Source organism: Bactrocera tryoni, chromosome 1, assembly GCF_016617805.1.
Source record: "Bactrocera tryoni isolate S06 chromosome 1, CSIRO_BtryS06_freeze2, whole genome shotgun sequence".
In the NCBI taxonomy this organism is placed as follows: Eukaryota; Metazoa; Arthropoda; class Insecta; order Diptera; family Tephritidae; genus Bactrocera; species Bactrocera tryoni.
Window position 1 is genome coordinate 7,447,174 of NC_052499.1, and position 22,894 is coordinate 7,470,067.

The 22,894-nt window shown below is 35.8% G+C and overlaps 4 protein-coding genes across 4 annotated transcripts; 2 read left to right on the forward strand and 2 right to left on the reverse strand.

Annotated features, from left to right (window-relative positions):
* Nucleotides 1–678: 678 nt before the first annotated feature.
* Nucleotides 679–4,360, forward strand: LOC120782260 (importin-9). The gene is made up of 7 exons (XM_040114429.1): nucleotides 679–930; nucleotides 1,002–1,622; nucleotides 1,691–2,109; nucleotides 2,165–2,550; nucleotides 2,613–2,778; nucleotides 2,846–3,631; nucleotides 3,681–4,360. Exons 1-7 carry the CDS (start codon nucleotides 798–800, stop codon nucleotides 4,224–4,226), a joined length of 3,057 nt encoding a protein of 1,018 aa, XP_039970363.1. The 5' UTR covers nucleotides 679–797; the 3' UTR covers nucleotides 4,227–4,360.
* Nucleotides 4,361–5,076: 716 nt separating this feature from the next.
* LOC120782266 (transketolase-like protein 2) lies at nucleotides 5,077–11,288 on the reverse strand. Its single transcript, XM_040114442.1, has 3 exons — nucleotides 10,998–11,288; nucleotides 6,680–7,015; nucleotides 5,077–6,609 (listed from the first exon to the last, which is right to left on the reverse strand). Exons 1-3 carry the CDS (start codon nucleotides 11,099–11,101, stop codon nucleotides 5,163–5,165), a joined length of 1,887 nt encoding a protein of 628 aa, XP_039970376.1. The 5' UTR covers nucleotides 11,102–11,288; the 3' UTR covers nucleotides 5,077–5,162.
* Nucleotides 11,289–13,679: 2,391 nt separating this feature from the next.
* LOC120769522 (peroxisomal N(1)-acetyl-spermine/spermidine oxidase) lies at nucleotides 13,680–19,278 on the reverse strand. Its single transcript, XM_040096562.1, has 5 exons — nucleotides 18,854–19,278; nucleotides 16,657–17,062; nucleotides 15,760–16,579; nucleotides 15,572–15,692; nucleotides 13,680–15,435 (listed from the first exon to the last, which is right to left on the reverse strand). Exons 1-5 carry the CDS (start codon nucleotides 19,106–19,108, stop codon nucleotides 15,253–15,255), a joined length of 1,785 nt encoding a protein of 594 aa, XP_039952496.1. The 5' UTR covers nucleotides 19,109–19,278; the 3' UTR covers nucleotides 13,680–15,252.
* Nucleotides 19,279–19,774: 496 nt separating this feature from the next.
* LOC120769512 (protein TAPT1 homolog) lies at nucleotides 19,775–22,516 on the forward strand. Its single transcript, XM_040096553.1, has 3 exons — nucleotides 19,775–20,082; nucleotides 20,165–20,763; nucleotides 20,828–22,516. The coding sequence occupies exons 1-3, from the start codon at nucleotides 19,890–19,892 to the stop codon at nucleotides 22,088–22,090; spliced, it is 2,055 nt and encodes a 684-aa protein (XP_039952487.1). The 5' UTR covers nucleotides 19,775–19,889; the 3' UTR covers nucleotides 22,091–22,516.
* The last annotated feature ends 378 nt before the right edge of the window (nucleotides 22,517–22,894 follow it).

Sequence of the window (22,894 nt, forward strand, 5' to 3'; positions counted from 1 at the left end):
AAGGATCACTGAAAACCATTTTGAAAGATCATTTGGGCATAAGTATAGTGAAAGCCCGATTGGTCCCAAAATCACTCAATTCTTTCGAGAACAGTGGAGCGTTAACGTCAATGCTTTCCGACTACCAGGATATCATGAAACGTATTTTTACTGGCGATGAGTCTTGTATCTATGCTTACGACCTGGAAGCAGACGATCAATCGGCTGAATATCAAAAATCAAGGATATGTTGACAGTTTTCTTCGCTCACAGGGTAGAATAATGAATATGTGTAAATCTTATAACACTCGAACTTTACATATATGTACATATGTATATAATTCCTAGGAGTGGAATCAATAATTCATTGAAGAATTCGCTGATGCGTAAAGTCTATCGGATGAACTTAAATCAACGGATTAACAGGGTGCTTATTTCTCGTGCCATAATAACTGTGAGAAACGTCAAAAAAGTAGAATTAAATTTGATTTCAAATTTTTCCACAGAATATGTTATCGCAGTTTACTAAACACTCATTTTTATCGATATTGTGTTCTTATCGATTGTTTTGAAATATTTCATATAAGTCACCCTATGCGAGTGACAAGTGTTGCCAAGTTTAATTCTGCAATTGTCAATAATTTGAAATGCGCCCACAAGGGGTGTGCAAAAATCTTGACATCTAAAAAGCAGCTGCAGGCAAGGCGGGGATTTCGCGCCGCATGCAAAAACACGCCGTTGTACAATCATTCTTCAGTTAATTGCAATCGTGTTCGTTGGATCTTTCTGAATTTTTTGTAAAGAAATATTTGTTGAAAATGTCGCTAGCATTTCAAAATGCAGATTCTGTTAAACAAGCGCTCTTTGAAGAGTTACAAAACTTGCTGAGCTCAGATACGAGTGTCCTACAATCAGCCGAACAAAAAATCAAGCACCTGGAATACACCGAAGGTACGTACATATATGAAAAATTCTTATTATAATTGTGTTTTGATTGGTTTTTGCATTAATTTGTAAATAAGGTTATGGCGTTTACTTATCGGAGTTAATAATGAATCAATCTTTCGATTTGCCATTGCGGCAAATCGCTTGTATTATGCTGACCAGATACGTCGAGAATCATTGGTGTGATGGGGACGACATAGCTACAGAGCAAGCAAAGCGTACAATACGAAATATTTTACCTAATGGTTTATACGATCCTAACTCAAAAATACGGTCTTCCGTCGCACATACAATTTCCACCATTGCAATGACTGATTGGCCAACCGTTTGGACAGAATTATTTGATATTATTATTAAGTGTTTGGGCGGCAATGAAGACTCGATACACGGTGCCATGCAGATCCTACAAGATTTTTCTTATGATGAAAAACAAGTGAAAGAATTGGGGCCTGTTGTAATATCTGAAGTTTATCGGATATTTGAATCGGAGCAAAACTACACCATAAAAACACGTACATCGGCAATAAAAATATTAAAGTCGCTTTTTCTGTCCATTAGCATAAACATTGCTGATAAAAATGAGCAAGCAACCATGATGAATTCCATTTTAAACAATTTCATGGAAAAGCTTATGCACTACCTGGCAATGAACAGCGGCGCTACATCAAATTTTATGCTGAGAACGGAAATCGTGAAATGTGAGTGTATTAATTTTTTTTTATTTATTTGAAAATCTAATGCGTGTGTATACTTCTATATTCTTTAGTGCTCACATTCCTAGTGACTGAGATGCCAAAATATATCCAACCCTACATGGAGAGAATTCTACCAATCATCTGGCAGCTACTTACACAAATTGCAGATGTTTTTGTAAAAGTAACAGTTAACCAAATCGAACCAAATCCCTTCCCTATATCGGAGTCTGTAGAAGATGATGAACTTACTAACTTCTCAACAATGATTATACAAATCTTTGAATTTATACAGTGTATTATTTGTGCACAAAAGTTCCGTTCTGTTATTAAAAGTGTGTTGACCGACTTAATTTATATTGTGATTGTTTACATACAAGTGCCTGAGGAACAAATCGAAGATTGGAATGATGATCCTGAAAAGTTTGTGGATGACGAAGAGGAAGGTGGTGTTGAGTTAACGATTCGTTTATGTGGTCAAGATGTCCTGAGCGTATGTTGAATAATCTTGATTGTTTCAAATAAAAATTTTTTTTTTTCTATTAAAGGCTCTCTGCGATGAACTAGGCGTCAAAGTATTGCCGTCATTGCAAGAAGCACTTGGTCGTCATATGAATGTGGCAGAGGCAGAAAAAACTGCACGTAATCCCAATTGGTGGAAAATACAAGAAGCTTGCATGGTAGCTGTTCATGCGTATCGAGAACTTATATTAGAGACTGAAGATCAATTTGATTTATTAAACTATCTTACGCTCGTACGCAACTTACTGGATTACCAAGACTCTGCGCATCTAGTTGGACGCGCCTTGTGGACATTGAGCACTTATTCAAAGTCAAAACTTTACAATCCGCAGATGTTAGAAGAAATTTTAGTGGCAACAATACAAAGTTTGTCCCCTGAAAAATCCATTGTTTTGAAGATTAGTGCAGTGAGGTAAAGTTGAAGAACTTCTTATACTTATTCAACAAATTTATAATATTGTTATAATGCATTAGAGCTATACACGGTTTTGTGCAAGCTCATGAGAAATCGGAAGGTGATAAACGTGCTTTGATTCAAGCAAAACTTCCCGGTTTTGTCGACGGTATAATGGACGTGATACCCGGTTGTAAATCATCAGTTCTAACACTTGTCCTGGAATGCTTGACTACAATCATAACAGTAAGTACCGTGTATTGTTTATTAATTGTGATGATCTAAGTACTGTATATTATTCTTGTTTCCACAGTTTGATCCTTCATTTGCTGCACAAGCGCAATCTAAGCTCATACCATTAACAATCGCTGTGTTCCTAAAATATCCAGAAGATCCCTACATACTCGAGATCGTACAAGACCTCATTAAAGCGCTTTTGCAAAATCCGCTCTGCCTGGAGCCGTTACAAGAAAAATTCATCCCAACCATTGTTAGCATACTCTCTTTGCAAGGCGACCAAGCGAACACCGCCAAGCAAGATATTGCCCTGGACGTATTGACTACAATTGTGCGGTACTCGAAACCTCCACTATCAGCCGCACTAGTGGAAAGCGCCTTCCCCGCTATGGTGCACTGTGTCCTACGTTCGGACGATAATGCTGTGATGGTATCTGGCGGCGAATGCTTAAGAGCTTTTATTTTTGTTTCTCCTGAACAAATTTGCGCATATAAAAATGGAGAGGGTCTCAATTTCATTATGCAACTGACCACCATGTTACTAAATCCAATGAATAACGAAATGACTGCGGGTCAGGTGGATCGTTTGGTTATAACCATCATCACCAAAATGGGTAATATGCTTGGTGAGAATGTGGATCTCCTCTTGAAGGCTGTAATCAGTAAAATGCAACTTGCGGAATGTCTCAAAGTTATAATGAGTTTGGTGGTAATATTTGCTCATCTCTTTTTAACTCAAATGGATGCAGTACTGAATTTCCTATCGACTGTACCCGGACCCACTGGCGAACCAGCTATGCAATTTGTTTTCAGCAATTGGTTGTCAAAACAAACTTCCTTCTTTGGCAATTTTGAGCGAAAGGTAAAAATGTAAGTTTTAATGAAAAGTTGGTTATAATTATTTTTGTTAGGTGACGACAATGGCGCTCTGCAAGCTATTTGAATACGGTGTTACCACACAAGATACGCGTCTTACTTCAATTACTGTTAAGGAGCAAGTTATAACTGATTCGACAAGCCCACGCGTGAAAACACGTTCACAAGCGGCAGCTGCCCAACAGTGGGTTACAATTCCTGCTTTGGTCAAAATATTCAAACTACTCATAAATGAGCTGGCTCATTTGAAAGAAGCGAATCTAGCCGATTGCATAGAGGAATCAGATGAAGATGATGATCCTTCTAGTGGCGCCGCCGGTGATAAACCGTCTGGAAACTCACCACCAAAACCACGTTTTATCTCTGACTTGTATTTCAATGAGGATGATGATGAAAACACCGACGACGATCAACTTACACAGGAACTCATGAAGAATCCGCTGTTCCAAACCAATATGGAGGAGAACCTTACGAAATTCCTACAGCACTTCTCCAGTAATGAGCATTTCGGCATGTTTGTAAGCCATCTTAATAATGCTGAGAAGCAATTGCTCAACTCTATACAAGTCGAAGTGGCATAAAATGCAGACGGTTCATTCTATTTCTCATCCATCACGCGCTGAAAGTAAACACTCATACTCTTTACATATTTTTATACGAGCGATAACTACGATTAATAATTAAATATGATGCATATTATTTGTATTAGTGGATGTTAAAATATTTTTGATATGAATTGTTTATATAAATTATTAATTTCAACGTTAAATTCGATGTTTACATTATTTAAATTGTCTTATGTCTGTCTATTTGGCAAAATGCGATGACACTTAACTACTGGATTAGTCTGTGATTATTGTATTGTAATGGAAATAAAAGGCAATTAAGAGTTTAAAAATATTGTTTTATTTTTTTTTTTAATTTTTGCTGCTCTTAAGGCCAAATCTGTACTCCTTCGTCCAGTTTGTGGATATGGCCGTTGTGGACCTCACTATGGTAGAGTGTTAGCTCCGTACTGCGAGGAAGCGAGAAAGGTCGGAGAGATAATAGATAGAAAATGATGGCATCGGTTAATGCAAATGCCGCCTAATAGAGCGTCCATTATCGAAATAGAAAAATGCCTAAGGCTTGCTGCAAATCCGTGGTGCCTTTGCCGACGACTGTAAAGAATTTGCGATTTTTGACTCTTCCGCACTTACTCTTACATACTTGTTGCTTTAAATTAAATTAACCTCGATTACTCTCAATTGTAGCTCATTTTATTAAGTATCTATTGAAACCATTACAAAAAGGTTAGATAAACAATATGCAGATAATTCTTAAGCATAATAATTCACAAGTCACAAAAAATCAATTCATTCAAAAATTAAATATGGTCCTTTGCTCACAACTTTTACTACAATAAGTAGTAAAGTGAACAAAATATGTAAGTATGTATATAGATAAATCATTCAATAACTTTCATAGTTTTTTTTTTTGTTTTTGTAGTGAGTTTGCAGAATTCCACCAAAACTCGTTTACAACTGCAGTACATCGGCAACAGCCTTGATAACATGGCGTGCGGAAATACCGAACATGTCGATGAGCACAGTGGGAGGTCCCGAGCGTGGCACAGTAGGCACATACAGATGCTTAACCACAAAGTCACGCTGTTCAGCGAGCACACTCAATACAGCCTCACCCAAGCCACCTTGTTGATAGTGATCCTCCACGACGACAACACGACCACCTACAGCGCGTCCGTTCTCAATGATGAGCTCAGCGTCCAAAGGCTTAATGGTAAATGGATCGATGACACGTGCATGCACGCCACTCTTTTCGAGCTCAGCTGCGGCATTGAGGCATTCGTAGAGAGTAATGCCAGCGCCGATCAACAGCACTTGATCTTTTGGTGACTGCTTGACTACTTTACCTTTGCCAATTGCGAGCACATCATCGTTGCCATAAATGACAGCGGTGTTGGGGCGGGATGTACGGATGAAACAGACACCTTTTGTATTCGCGGCCAATTCAACGGCACGTTCACAGCTTACAGCATCGGAGGGATAGAATACGGTACTACCGGGGATGGCGCGGAACATAGCGATATCTTCCAAACCCATTTGAGAGGGCCCATCCTCACCAATACTGACACCACAGTGAGAGCCAACAAAATTGACATTCGTTTGGGAAATGGCGCCCATACGAATTTGATCGAAGGCGCGTGTGAAGAAGGTCGCGAAAGTAGAAACGAAAGCAATTGTACGGTCACGGCAGGCAGCACCAATAGCAACACCAGCGAGATTTTGTTCGGCGATGAAGCACTCAATATAACGTTCTGGGAATATGTTCTTCAACTTGTCGGAGAACGTTGAGTTCTTGGTGTCGCCGTCCAAAGCGATGACACGGTCATTGTTCTGTGCAATCTTAGCCAAAGCGGTGCCGTAGGCGAGACGTGTGGCAACTTGCTCACCCAACTTGTAGTTTGGTGGTGACGACAACTTGACATTGGTGATGTCTACAACTGGTGCCTGCTTCAACTTAGCTGGACTCTTGGGTGGATTGGCTGGGGCATCTGTGACACCGACAATCAGGCCCTCCAAGTGTTTGATCACTTCGTTGGCTTTGTCGCCCAATGGCTTGCCATGCCAGTTCTCCAAATCCTCAATATTGGGGAAGTATTTACCCTTGTACGTTTTTGCGATAATGGCAGTGGGCTTGTTTTTGGTTATAGAAGCTTCATGGAGCGCCTTGACCAATTCTTCAACATCGTGTCCATCGACAACCAAGGCGTGGAAACCGAAAGCATCCAAACGTTTGCGATAAACTTCCATATGATGTTGCAATGAGGTTGGCTCAGATTGACCCAAGCGGTTCACATCGAAGATAACACACAAGTTATCCAATTTGTAGTGGCCAGCAAAGTGCAGCGATTCCCAAATCGAACCTTCAGCAGATTCACCATCACCGACTACAACGTAGGTCCTGCATAAAAAATAAACCGTTAGTAAATATCACATTCCAAATTATTACTATTTTTTTTTGTCAGATTTACCTGTAGTCAGCTTTGTCGTAGTTCTTGCCTACGTAGGCCATACCAGCAGCAACAGCGACACCTTGACCCAACGAGCCAGTTCCGACATCAATGAAGTTCAAGCGTGGTGTTGGATGACCCTCAAGATCACTATCGATCTTACGCAAGTTCTGCAAGTCTTCGATGGGGAAAAGACCAGCTTCAGCCCAGGCGGCATATAGAATGGGTGCTGAATGTCCCTTGGACAATATAAAACGATCGCTCGAGGGATCACGTGGGAACTTCAAATTCAAGCGCAAGGTATTGAAGAACAATACCGACATAATTTCGGCAATAGACGCGCATGATGTAGGATGGCTGGAAGAAAGAAAATTAATATTAAAATTATTGCGATTTGTAAGAAGTGTAATAAGACATCAATGAACCTTAAAAGTACATAAATGCCGTATTGATACTAAAGGCAGCTTTGGGACAATATTTCGTAAAAAATAATGATATCTATATAAATTCAAAGTTTTAAAGCTGTAGAATGCCTTCGAATGTTTGTATGATTTTATAAGAGCCTTATAAATTAAGAAATATGTACATCAAGAGATTTAACCAAACTTTCCGAGAGACGATAGCTTTGAGAACAAAACTATTATACTCGGTAGTAATAAGTTGCAAGAGTAAAAATATTTTGGAAGATTTCAAATTTTAATATGGTATATATTAAATACTGTTAAGTTAAACAACAACATCTTCCGAAACAGTACATTTCTTTGTGGTTAGAAATTCTTATCTCTATTCCATGGAAAGACGTTTCAAATTGCACGTGAAAGATAATGGAAGGTCGCCTTGATAGCAGCAAATGGTTCGCGAATCATAAACCACATTTTTATTTTAAAACTGTAAAAAACGATATTCCAGTTAAGCAACTGATAACCTTATTGTGGCTTTAAACCTTAAATTACTAGAAAGGTCAACCTATCAGAGTTTTATGAGTATTGTTCGTATGACTCTTCTATTCACAAAATCGACTTTGTTGTTAGAGCTTGTTGAACCGTACCTTCACATCTTCAGACCTATCTATACCGATGCTATTTTAAATGTTCGCTCACATATAATATAAACAATTGTTATACATATCAGAAACAAACCAAGTTCACTAACGTAATCAGCACTTTTGAGCGTGATAATGAGCAAGTGTTCAGTGATTAAAATATAGAAATATAGGTGATTAAATATGAAGAAGCCTTCACCATTACCAAACGCAACATCCGATTGATAACTGATTAATATGTGAACATAACGGTACAAACATATAAACTGTGACAAACACTGTCTTGCTTGTTAAGGTCAAACATGAATGTGTCGTTCGACGATAAAACTTTTCGGTGAAATTTCATAGCTTTATCATTCTTACTGGCACATGTGCACGCAATGCAAAATGAGGTATTCACATCTCATCATTATCACGATCAACGTAAGTGCTGATAATAAAAAATTATAATAAATATGTATGGTGAAATATAGTGGTGACATTGATAATCGAAGCAATTTCTAGTGTGGTACCATATTTTTATTTTTTAGAGGAAGAAAAATTTTGAATTGCTAAATTGGCTGTTAACACTTTTAATTTAATAATCATAAAATTGTGAATTAGTTGCGATTCTAACAACAAATTGTAATTACCACGCATTAATTATATTTTAATATGACCTTAAACGAACAAAAGCACTGTAAAGACACATATGTACATACATATAAGATAACAAATCTATGTGCTCTTAACAATAACCTATTTGACTTTAGTTGGTTCCCTTTTGACTTTCAAAAATTTGAACTTTTACTACACATTTAATATATTAAAATTATTTATGTGAAGAGGGTGACTTAAACGATAGATTTGCCAAGTTAATCGTTAGGAAATTGAGAGAGAATAATTGCATTTGCAGCTTAATGACAAAAACTGACAAATAGAGATGAGAGGTCTTGTGAAATCTTTGTACATATGCATGCTGAAGTATATAATATACGCACATAACAATTTAACGCTATCTATGTTAGGTTTAGAACAACAATATTTTGTTACAAGGTTTCATATAACTTTTGAAAGTTAAACAAAATATGTATATTTTTATTGTCCGACAAAAAATGGAATATGTATATTTACATTGAATCCGGTTACCCATGGCTGAATGCATATTACAAACATCCACAAGTGTTAGTATATTTTCGCGTATATGTCATATATACATACATATACATATAATTTTATATATTCGCGTATATATACATAATATATATTTAGATGTGCAAAAATGTAAAACAATGTTCCTTTTTGTGGGGAATCAAAATGGAAATGCCGGCATTTCACCGAGCACTTTTCTTAGCTCTGCTATGTATACACAAAAATATACAAACTCTCCCAAATTAGACGCTTTATGTTACACTTTCTTACAACTACTTAGAAGTAATTTGCTCTCAAAAATCTTTTAAACTTTGATCTGTAATTTTAGCTATTGAAGTTTATAGTTTCAAATGCAAATTTTCGTCAGTGAAAGCTGCAATGCACTTGAAAGCAGACTTTGAAGGTCAAAAGTCCCTTCACTATTCGTTTCAAAACGAAATACGGTATTTAACATTCATTCAGAGTTGGTCTCTAATTTGTTTTTCTACAATATGTAATATGAATATTTGCACATGCCCTGATGGAAATCTGTTATATACAAATTATAATATTGTTGATATGAGAAATATAATAAAATTAGATGAGATGTACAATAAAAAAATGTATTAAAAATCAATAAAGAACGCTAAATTTGGTTGCAACACAGCTACACAACCCTCCACAAATAAACAAGTTTTCGTACAGAAACTCGATTTCGTTTCGTCAGTTTTTATGGCCGTTATACTCGTATGCTATAGTGGTCTGATTCGAACAATTTTTTCGGAGATTTTAGCGATGCACCTTGGATAAAAATCTGTGGCGAATTTCGTGAAGATAACTTGTTAAATAAAAAAGTTTACACACAAGCACTTAATTGAACAGCTTCTTGGGGAGAAAAGAACGTTTGCAGAATTTCAGATCGATAACTCAAAAACTGAGAAACTAGTTCGTGTATGCACAGACAATGAAAAGACGGATCGACGGACGAAAGAACATGGATAAATCATCTCAACTTCGACAATTTAAACAAAAAAAAAAACAAGAATTAAAAATTTATAAAATTTTTATAATACAGGAAACGGTGTTTGGAGAGTTTTTATATAAAAATGGTAAAGAATTATAGGCAGTAGATCGAATATATATCTGTTTTTACTCCAGTTTGAAAAACTTTTACAGCTTATTTTAAACACAAAATCATTATTTTTGTAGTTTTCATAAACAATTTAAACATAAATGTTTTTTTTAAATTTATGAAATTATTTTAATCACAATATACAAAAATGGTAGTTAATATTATATACATATAAAAAACGTATCTTCACAAAACAAGTTGTAGCAAATAATTTTTAATTTTTTTAGTAAATTAAATTTTTAAAGAAATTTTTTCGCTCTGGTGGACAGTTAGTATGATATTCATTAGAAAAAATGGATATATAATATATTAAATTATGTTATTTTTTAATTTAACATTCTATCAAAATTGAATTTTTATTGCTGCAACATAATATAACAGCTTTTCTTACAGGGTTGGTGGAGGCTCTCTCTCGTTTCACAATGCTAGGGTGCTAAGCGGTTAATTTTGCGCCGCTCCATTAGAAACTTGCTCTCCAAACATAACATCACACCATAATAACACCTAGTCGGTAATTTCTATACACAGTTATATATCTACAAATCATATATGCTTACATACATTCATACATATGTCTATACACATATAGAAGTATTTATGTGAGTATTTAGCGCGATAAGAGGCGTTAGTTGCCAATGAATGTCAATAAAGGTCAACTAAATTCAGCAGAGTAAAAGAAAGTTTAAGTGTTATAGAGTAGGTTATCAAGAAACGAATAAATGGAGTGCTTAAGATCTGCATTTGCGACGGAACCACGTGGTTTCAGTGCAACAACAAGTAATTTTGCCGGTCACCTTCGCTCCAGAAAAGCTGTGCTCAATTGAGCAGGAAACTAAAATGCCGCATAACCATGCAACAATCGAAAATTTATACTCACTATACTCCTAAAAGCACACATGCACACATACAAACATATACGAATGTGTACTTGTACACGTATGTTGTAAAAAGTGCAAGGTACGACACATTTGACTAAATTTTACTAGTTTCTTATTGCAAGTCACGCCACTAATTTAAAATGATTTACCACATTTTAATACAAAATAAACACATACCCCGATTTAGATGCCTGTGTTGACGTAATAGAATGGATACGCAAGCGATGAGCGATGTCTTTCAGATCCTGAATGGTTTTAGCTTCTGGCTTGTGGTACGACATTTTGCACTAAGTTGTTTTTGTTTTTTGCTTTGGATTAATAGAAATGTGTTGAAATCTCTTTGAGAGTTGCTAAAAAAATATATGTATATATTTATATTAACGTCGCGACCGCGTCCGTTCCAAACGTACCAAATCGACTGGCGTACAAAAGCAAACTGACGCTATATTGGCGGTAGCAAACCCAACTAATCAACCATTCGTTTGAATGCTTGGAGTTGTGCGATAGCTTGTATTGCAGCTTTCATTGCGCGCTCTCCTCATTCAAACTGTCGGCTCCAGAATAGATGAAGGTAAATACATATGTAAGTGAAGGTAAATACATGATAGTAGTATCACAAAAAGTGAGCCGATTACTGCCCTGTAGGTAACTTTGAACTTTACTTTGAAAGCTTTCAAAAGAATCTCAGCAATAACCGAAGAAACATCAGCACCTTGTATGGATGCTTGCGTTTGGTAGTAACCAAGATGGAATAAAAAATAAAAGGGAGTTGTATGCGAAAGCTTTTAGCTCAGATCTAAATCATGTGTTACAATAATTATTTAGCCTACAAAAGAAAAACGAAAATTTTGGAGTTATTTCTAAGCTGATAATAAAGTCCTCGTTCGACTTAAACTTGTCTTCGGCGTGACTTTTCCAAATTCTACCATCTTGGCCATGGCGTCGACGGAGCTATGACTCGGTGCGTTGCTATAGTGGAAAACACTTCATTGATAAATAGAGTCATTTTTTGTCACGTAATGCGCCGCGGTAAAAGCTTTTCGAAGTAAAAACCAAACTCTTCAAGGCACTCATTATTCCCGTCCTGCTATATGGTGCAGAGGCATCGACGATAACAATATCTGATGAGTCGACGTCACGAGTTTTCGAAAGTTCGAAAGAAAGATTTATGGTTTTGTGCGCGTTGGCCACGGCGAATATCGCATTCGATGGAACGATGAGCTGTATGAGATATACGACGACATTGACATAGTTTAAATTAAGAGACAGCGGCTAGGTTAGCTAGTTCATGTTGTCTGGCTGAATAAAAACACTGCAGCTCTGAAAGTATTCGACGCAGTACCAGTCGAGGAAAGCAGAGGAAGAGGAAGACCTCCACGCCGTGGGAAAGACCAGGAGGAGAAGGACCTGACTTCGCTTGAAATCTCCAATTGGCGCTACGTTGCGAAAAAATGAAACGACTGATGCGCTGTTGTTAACTTTTTTTGGGCATTTTCGTCGGCACCGAAGAGGAGGAACCACTGTATATAGGATCCAAAGGCTATTTAAATTTTCTTTACGGTTCACCTTCCCAAAACAAAAATCGAATCATTAAGCGATATTGCTCTTTTTCCATTTTTCTATACGACACGGAAACGACTTTTCGCACATGCGCTTAAAAAAAACTACAAGTTCGAATCGACTGAAATGGTCTATTAGAATTTAGTTCAGCGCTACCTAGCGGTGAGTATAAATCGTTTTCGGGCGCACTCGTATTTCCGGTTGCGATTGCGACGACTCCTTGTTATCATTGCTTCCTGTGATATTATTAGAAAACCCCGTTAGGAAACACCTGAGTATTGACTATACAGTAGTAATGTCTTTTACTTCAATAATTTTTTTCATCTAAGTGTGGGAACATCCGCTCAGAAGCTCTAAAAATGTTTTCGAAAAAGGTTGAGCTGGAGATGTGTGAATATCGATAGATACCTGGATTGACCGAATAATTTATTATTCTAAATAAATTAAAAGTTAATGAATATCAGTGCGCAGTTTCCTAACAGGAGCTTTAATGGGAAAGCTTACGTAGCGGTTTATTTAGAAAGCTTAAATAAATTTTTTATTTATTTTAAATTTTTGCAGATTTAAAATGTTTCTCGTAGTTTTCTAGGCTAGGAGGAAGCATCGAATGAGCGCCTGGTGACCTGATAGTTAGCAGGTCAAAAAAAACTCAATTTTAGAGACTTGTAACTGTATCACGGTACAGAATCGTGCAGTCAGCTTTATTTAACCAAAAAACTTAAATTTGGGGAAGTTGAAAAAAAGTTACAGCTGTTCAAAAATAAGTGAAAATAATGAAGAAATCGCAATATTTTGAAATTTTTGTATAAAAGAGGGAAAAATGCCACGCAAGCCATCAACGAACTTTGTGAAGTTTATGGAGTCGATGCTGTATCAGTTCGTGTAGCACAACAATGGTTCGCTCACTTTCGTTCTGGAAATCTCGATGTGAAAGATGCACCTCGCTGTGGTCGACCTATCGTTGAAAAAGTAGATGATATTATGGAAAAAATTGACTAGGATCGTCATATAAGCAGCCATGACATGGCTAAGGAACTTAAAATTCATCATCAAATGGTCTTGAACCATTTAAAAAAAGAAGCTAGGTGTTTGAGTACAACAAAGACAACAACAACAACGACAACTACAACAACCTATCAACATGAAGTTCATGTGTGGAATCTTTTGTATTTGTGAACGTTTTGTTTTTGGAATAAAAATAAAATATTAATTTATAGTAAGTAATGGATTTTGAAACGTTTTCATTAGATAAAATGTTTTCATAAATGCTTTCTTCTTTCACAAATAAAACCATAACAATTTATTAGACTTTAATTCGTTTATTATGCATTTGTGGCGTCAAGTAAACATAAATATTTTCGGCGAACGTTGAAACGTTTGGGTTTCTTCAGCATAATATGGAAATATATATAAATTTCGCTACACTTATTTTATTTTTGTAGTAAAATAACGAAATATCAACTCCAATAATTATTAGTTTTACACACTTCTGTTTCGAACATAAATAATCGATTTAAAATGCGTTACAAATAGTCAGCGCTGTGCATGGCGCACAATTTTACATACATTCATATATGGAGGTATAAGTATATTTGCATTGTCCTTACACGTTTTGATATTCTTTTAAGCCAATGTTTTTGCTAACAACAAAAATATAGTTTGATATTTTCCACAACTTTCATCATTCAAGAAACAAACTCGCCAACTTAATTAACTTTTTTCGACTCGGATTTATCAAAAAGTACACACGCGCAAGGTCCATATTCAACAACTCATTCTTGTGCAATTCTTAAGAGTAATGTGTGTATACATAACCTTAATTTTTGTTTACATTGTATATTCGTGATGTATATATGTATGTATATTGCATGTGTTTGTAGTTAAATAAATATTATTAAATAACTTAAATAACGATCCAACATTGAACTTTCGCTTAGATTCGCTCTTCTGCAAGTTTCACCTACTCTTAATTAATTCTATCGTCTATAGTGTTAAAACTTTATTAGAAAATACAGCTAAATTTACTGAATAGGAGCATTGAATTGTCAATTATTTGATTCAATCAATTTTAAAGTATTTCATTACCTTACAGATACATAATATCAGTTTGTCCTACATACATTCACATTTATTATAAGTGTTAACAAATCTTAATGTTAATTTCCTAAAAAAATGCAAAATATAATTAAAACGAGCTAAATTACAATGGAGAGTTTATTTTGCAAAATAAATAAATAAATACTATTTGCGAAATATAAAATAAAGTGAATACTATAAAATATTGAGGTTTGCATAAATGATTGGCAGGATTAACAAAAACAAAGAAAAAATAAATAAAATAAGGTGACACATATAAAACCAATTCTGCAAATGATATAAAGAGTTTACCTTTAATTTGCAAAAAAAAACTAGCACGGATTTTAAATGTGTAAATAATTTGCGACTTTTATAGTTATAATAAAAAAAATTGTTAATATAATAAAATATTGCCATTTTTTTGCTGTCACACTCTCTATTTGTATGCATATCACGAATATCGCACTTTATAAAAGTACCTAAGCATAGTTAGTTGCTAAAGAAGGAGCAAAATATGAATTTCGAAAATAAATCAAACATGTTGAGGCATTATTAGTAGGTGTCGATAAATAGAAAACACAATAATCTTAAATATAATCGCTTAAATTAACTATATACACACTGCTGCAGCTTGTTAGCGAATTGTTAAAGGTTCAACTGAAGCTTTCACATGTACTAAGCTTTAACGTAGTGCAATATCTCAATGGAAGTTCTCTGTCTTACTTCATTACAGTTTCGTTGCACTTGTCTTTCGTTCCACCATGACATGTGTTTATGTGGGTATAAGTGAGACTTTTCATTCCAGCGAAATGCCTTGTATCCAGGAGCTCAAATCGCTGGAGTCAGCTTCCATAACGACTTCGATCGGTTCATCTGTGGAAAGTAAGTACTGAGCGGCAGTGCGACCAGTCAAATAGGCACCATGTACGGTTGAATAAAAATTGGAGTGTGTATGCTCACCAGCAAACAGTACTGCGGGCTGAATGGATGAAGGGAATTTTTTTGTTTTATTATTTATGAAGGAGCTTAATTTAGAAAGTTAATTTCTAAGCAATATTAGGTTTTATAAAAATAAAAATAAATAAACATAGAATAAAAATAAAACATTTACGCACCTTTTGCGCTTGTGGGTTGACGTAAAGTGGTTGCGCTAACAATTCAATATCCTCTTGTGTTGCACCAATAGGTATCGATGTGTATGAGCCACGAGTGTACGACTGCGACTTCCAACTTGTGCTAAAAACAAAGGTTTGACAAATAAATGAACTAAATTTTAAAAATGATAATTTATATATCTACATACCACACACAAAGCTTCGGTTTCGGCACATACGGGTCTTTCAAGAATGCACGCAATATTTCTGTACATTTTTCTGCCACTTCCTCATGCGACAATGTCTCCATGTAGTCAGCCTCACGTCCAGAAATCCAACCCAAAAGCAACGTTTCAGACAATTTGGCGAAGGAATAAATCTTTTTGTACCAATTCTTGCTTAAATACTCCTTTGAATTGCGTTCTTCGTCCGAAAGATGCAAATCGTACTTGTCATCGTCCCATAATAGCATTATTTCCGAAATGGAGGTGCTCATGAAGGGGCGATCGTATTCCAGAAAAATTTTATCAACCGTGCCAAACATTAAATTCTCAATTGCCTCTTGTTTATAATGTGGTAATTCAGGTGTGAATAGCGTTTTGTGTGTTGATTTAAGCACACCTAACGGTATGGTACATATCACATGATCAGCATAAAAGGTTCGACCATCTTCACAGTCTACTCTCACAGCAGCATCAACTAAATTGCCACTCGAATCACAGTTATCATCTGACTCAGTCGACTTTTCACGTACTACACCATCATTAGGCTTTCCTGCTGATGATGTTTGGGCTCCTGCTGCCGGCACTTCGGTAACTGTCTTTTCGGTATCATCTGAATCATCATCTTCAGAATTCTCATCCACGGTCTCCAGGCCGGTAATTGTCTTTTTTCGTTTCCAATGAATTTTCTTTACTGGACATTTAGTAATGATTGCCTCCTTAGGTATAGGCGCAGAGAGCGGTCGCAATATAGAACTGTAGCCTTGTGGTGGTACAATGTTTCCGCCTTGCAATTCTGTGTAACTGCCTGTGTGATAAATTAAGAAAGACGGCAATTGCGTATAAATGATTTTGAAATATTTTAAAACAGAACAAAAGGCGTACCTAATTCCAGCAGATCCACTTCATTCATATTGGTGCAGCCAGTAATACAAGTCTCACGCTTTAGCAAGCAATTGAAGATCAATTGTTTCAAGCGTTTTTCTTTCGGATCCTGAACAGAACTTAAGTAAATTTCAATTTCGTAATTAATATGCTCGCCAACGCTATTAATATCCGGGGGTGGGCTGTATTGACACATAAAATACTCATCACATCGTCGCATAAAACACACATATGCCTCGTAAATCTCTTGCAAAATGTTAAAAGGAACCTGATTGCCATCCTCTGTTGTGGCAATGACCGTGTGTGGTTTCGGTACATTAACTACACTGACTAGACCGTGTTGTACGGCAATTTCAAAAATCGGATTTCCCAAAACGCCGTGTATCCAATTGGCGCCAAGTTCGACCTGGATAAATTTAATAAAAAAATTAATATACATACTTACATAAGTATGTATGTATAGATATATGTTTTTGGTAAATTAATTTACAATAAAAATAAATGCATATCATACATAAATAATTTTTTTATATACTATATAACGCACAAGGCCCGCGACCTGTATTTTTAATAAAATTACCCACAATAAATAGTGCATAAACTAAAATATACATTATTATTAGCACGAATTCGGTGGATCTCTCAGATAATAAGCAATTAAGTCTGCACTTCGTGTTGGTTGTCATTATTTGAATTTGTGCTACTGTGATAATTTGATTCTACTTTATTATTGTTATATTGCACATACGTAATGTGAGAATTTATCAAAAACTGGTTGCTTGTTACGCTGATGCAACAGATAATTACAGTAGGTGTACCAATCAACCTTTATATGCACTTAATTGCATATGTACAAGTAGATGTTTTTGGATATGTATGAAAGAGTGTACCTGTGCCTCTATTTAAATCAAGTAAACGAGTATACAATAAAGTCTATAATTCCTGGATGATTTCATGTCAATTAAGCTAATTAAATTTTGCACATATTTATGTACGTCAATCCATTTAATTTTTATCTAGAATTTATTGTAAATACATCCACAAGTACTACGTACTATTCATTCATACTATACATATCTAACAAGTTGTATTCACTTCACTTTCCTTTTCTACTTTTTGGCGAAAATGCACTAAACGCATTGAGGCGTATCATCGAATTGTTTTCTTCATTTACCGGCAATGCTTCACATGCTTATAAAAAGCATTGTTAAGTAATATACCTATATAATAATATCGCCAAAACACACGCGTGTGCGTTCGAATCGCTATCGAAATCGTAATTTTCAAGGTGATTATGGCTAGGTGCGGGTCTAGTACTTACACCAATTAAAGTACGTGTGTTCTTATTCAAACAAACATATGGTTAAGCACTTGTTTAACTCTTGATAATTGAATAAAATGCTTAATTATATGAGCACTTGAATATTTGCCATAAACTTCGCACAGTTTCGTTATCACTTTTTGTTTATACATACATATATACGATCCATATTGACCAGAAATAACCTTTTTTTAAAAAGCAAAACTTGATTACAAACTTTTAAGCAACTAAATCTAAGATTAGACACTCTATAATGCATCTGGCAATAATGCAATACAAGCCAATACCATATAAGTTCAGAATGTCGTGGGTAAGCACTACCTACACTTATAATACATAAATTAATGTATAATCAGCATGAAATTCAGTTATCTATATTAAATATATATTAAGAATTATTAACAATATATATTTCTAAATGTACTACTATTGATTACTATAATTATATGCATTTGCGTATATGCAACGTATGTTTAAATAATATTATTTACAAGCAAACGCACAAAATATTATTAGAAACAAATGCAGAATTATTAGAAATTGGATTATACCAGGAAGCAGTGTTGATATAGCCTAATAATAGCCAATAGAATAGGCAACATGCGAAAAAACCTTTCTTGCGGAAGTGCGAGCTAATTTTTGGCAAATGTTATTAGTCTTTTCTAATGTATACATATATAACTCATTTCTGGTTGGCAAATATCTTTCGCGTTGTAAATGCTATATTACAAAATAATTACGCATATTAAAGCCAAAAATGCCCTAAGTTGCTTACATAATTTCTTAAATATTTTTCAATTCCCCTACTCCATAAATAATGTCTTTTTGTGAATCGCTTACGCATATTACATATATACGTTTTTTATAACCCCTTACTCTTTGTGAACGCAACGGTATTGAAATAATACGACCGCCGATCCGGCTTCGTGCTTCAAGAATGCGAAAATCATTGCATCCATTATGAAGAAAATGATTTGCGGCAGAAAGTCCTGCCATGCCTGCACCAATAATCAGCACCTTCACCTTCAAAGGCTGCTGCTGTTGCTGCGTAATCGTTTCGTTGTTGGTTGAAACACTTGTACTAGCTACCTCTTGGGTGCTTGGCGAAGGCATTGGTGCAGTTTCACCCATTTTCTTTGATTTACACTTTGGTTTCTAAATGTTTAAGCACACTTCATTAGCGCATTTATCTCTAACGTCTTATTATTTTCTTGTCAATATTTTCATCTAACCGGAACTTTCCTCACACTTTTCCGCAATATTTTATCGATCTAATTTGAAAGCTTATTAGATGACAGTTTAAGTGTCATTTCACTCGTTTCCTCACTTGTCCATGCATCAGCTGTTTTACGCTAATTGGAACAAGTTAAGAGTTGCCAACCTCACAGTATTTTGCTAAAATAACTCGACATTGCTTACCTAGAAATTATGTATTTGTTATAAAAAATTTGACTAAAGTAATTTCCAAGAACTAATTACATAACTAAATTAATTTCTTTTCTCTTTCAGAATGACTAAAAACGTGTAAATTTTTTTTTAGATTTATACAGTGGTATGTTCGCTGTGATTTAATTAAGTTGAAGTAGTGTACATTTAGAATATTCCAGTTGTTTTTAAATAAAGTTAAGTGATTAATTCAACATGACTGGTTATATCTTAATGTGAATTAAAAAATGTATGCATATATCTAAAGGAAATATGTTATATTCAAATTTATAAAATATAATACTCAGGTTCTGCATGCAAATTCCAACACTGGATTCTCCGCTTTCTTTTAATTGTGGGTTATCCGTTCACACTTATTTTGCAGTATTGACAATTTAAGACCAAAACAAAACATTATAAAAAACAAACTACTGCAGCTGATAAAAGCAATTTAACATCACTTCTGTGCAAGCTTATTCACCGAAATATGTCTCGGGCAAAGGCTGATGCTGATATAGTTACTCCTACGAAGAAGCTGCGTTTTCGTGGAGAACTAAATTTTCATAGTCGCGTTGATGAAATATTCGATGATGAACATAAACGAAACAGCGGTTCTGGTAGTTCTGCCAAGGGAATCAACGCAAAACAAAATGTGGAGAACAAAGAGCACAGGGAAAAAGGTGAGTGGGCGTTGGTGTTGATCCGTGCAAACAAGTGGCGTTTTTGGTGATTTAACAATGGTATATTTTTTATTGTTCACAGAAGAATCACCTTCATTTATGGACTTTTTCAAGGTTGAGTTGACTCGAGGATATATATTGGAACACGATGAGGAACGTTACACAGCGCGTAGACAAAAAATTTATTCCTTTATGCGCATACCACGCGATCTGGAACGTTTTATTGTTTACGGTATAATGCAATGTGCAGATTCGTTTCTATACATACACACTTTCCTTCCCGTACGTTTTGTTTTGGCCACATGGGCACTGTTTTCACGACCCATTGCCAGTTGCTTAGGATTACGAAGGCGCAGTCAGCGTCTACTGACACCGGCAGAAATTTGTGATCTACTTAAAGGCACAATATGGATAGCTTGTACATTTTTGATGCTTTCAGTAGACACGAATCGTGTATATCATATAATTAAATCCCAATCGATTATAAAACTATACATTTTTTACAATATGATTGAAGTCGGCGACCGGTTATTATCAGCTTTTGGGCAGGACACTATTGATGCACTCTTTTGGACAGCGACCGAACCAAAGAATTCGAAACGTGAACACTTTGGACTGTTGACGCATATTGTTTTTGCACTAATATATGTTTTGCTGCATAGTTTCCTAATTATGTTTCAGGTATGTAACATATAAATCGTAACGACAGTTTCGTGCTATAATAATTTACATCTTATCTATCCAGGCGACCACCTTAAATGTGGCCGTAAATTCAAACAATAAAGGTTTGCTAACAATAATGATCTCCAACAATTTCGTCGAGCTTAAAGGATCAGTGTTTAAGAAATTCGATAAAAATAATCTCTTCCAACTGACGTGTAGTGATGTACGTGAACGTTTCCATCTAGCCGTGTTGCTTTTCATTGTTATGATACAAACAATGAAAGAGTTCGACTGGAGTATGAGTCAGTTCTGCGTAATGGTACCCGATTGCATTGCTGTGCTAGTGACTGAGGTTCTAATTGATTGGATCAAACACGCTTTCATTACGCGCTTTAACGAGATACCAGAGTACATTTATCGTGAATATACCACCAGCTTAGCTTATGACATGACTCAAACACGGCAGAAGCATGCTTTTTCCGATCATTCAGATTTGGTTGCACGGCGCATGGGTTTCATACCGTTTCCACTTGGCGTCGTGCTGATAAAAGCGATTTATTCGGCAGTTTCATTCAATAATGTCGCTGCTTGGGTGCTTTTTAGCCTGGCTTACATATTCGTGCTGGGTTTGCGCATTTGCCTGACCATTTGTGCTTTGGGTAAAGCCTGTAAATTAATGAAAGAACATCAGGACGAGAAAATCAATTCGACGCCAAGCTCGGTAACAAATGCACCACCGATTGGTGGTAGCGGTGGCACTGCTAGCGGTAGTAATAATGTGAATAGCGTTAGTACAATGGCTGGCCTTTCCACCTTGTCCAGTACACCTAGTAACTCGCGTTCACGCTCGGATACTGCTGCATCACCTATTCAACCGATTCACCAACTTCAGCGTTCCGTAACGGTAGATCAAGGTAGTTTTGCACCAACAACGCATAATTCAACTTCAACGCCTAAAGCTCTAAAACCCACACAAAAGTCCACCGTACCGCTCAATCCGAACGATGTTGAGTTGGACGTGAAGAACTCACTTGAGTTGGGTGCTACAGCGCTATTCTCTAACAGCGATGTAGACTTGGATGATGTGTGCCTTAATGAGAAAGTATTAGAGCCAAATGCCAACGCCAATGTTTTTGTCGAGGAGGAACTGGCCCGCAGCGAACCTGAATTGTCGCTACCACAAGAACTCCACGATACGTCTTTAAGTGTTAATAGCACAGCAACAAAGGATAGCGCTCAACTGGAACAGCCATGCCGTGTGCCAAAACGTACGCACAAACGGTCCGAATCCGAGCCGAGTATGCAGAGCATTGTGGGCGTGAGCGAGACCGAATCGCAGGCGTAGTGCTGGCGTATTTACGGTTCATTGATTTAAGCTTCTGATTTTTGGTTTTTCCGGTGATGTCCTATACATTTGGTTTAAGTTTTAATATTTGTATGTGTCAATTTAAGAGTAAATCAATTTTGGTTGCTGCTTCGTGTTTGCAGAACATTCGTTTTTAACGGTAAGCAAGAAAAAAGACCTTTAGCATTTAAATAATTTAAAATCATTTTTTTTCTCTGTTTAATTTTTACTTGATCACCTCTTAAGTTATATTGTATGTTTGTACTCGCTTGTAGGTATGTATTAAATACACTCGCATTATTGAGAACGTTTAATGAATGCTAGCTTTATTATTGGAATATTGTGTCTTAATATTTGTGAACTAAAATACCTATGCCATACCTTAAGAGCAGTAAAATTTTTCAATAAATTTAATATCATAAATAATCTATATTATTATTATCCTTGTGCAACGTTGCAATATGTTGAGTAAAGCGTGGAAATCTGTGGCATCCATTAAACTCCTACACTTGCATCGAAAGCCAATATGGCATAACTGTGGGCGAATTAGCGCTTGGATTTAAGTTTTATGCAATTGGTTTTGCTGCATATGCGTGGACACATAAATACATATATATATATATTTTAGTGTACATATGCATTTGGGAAAACTTTTGAAGTTGTGTCTGTTGTTTTTGCAGCTTTTAGTCAAATAAATATCAGCTGTTTAAAGTCAAAAAAATAAATATTGCATTAATATGTGTGTATGTGTGTGTGACTCGTTGAAAAGCACTGTGGGTGTGTATCTAGTAGGAAAAAAGGTAA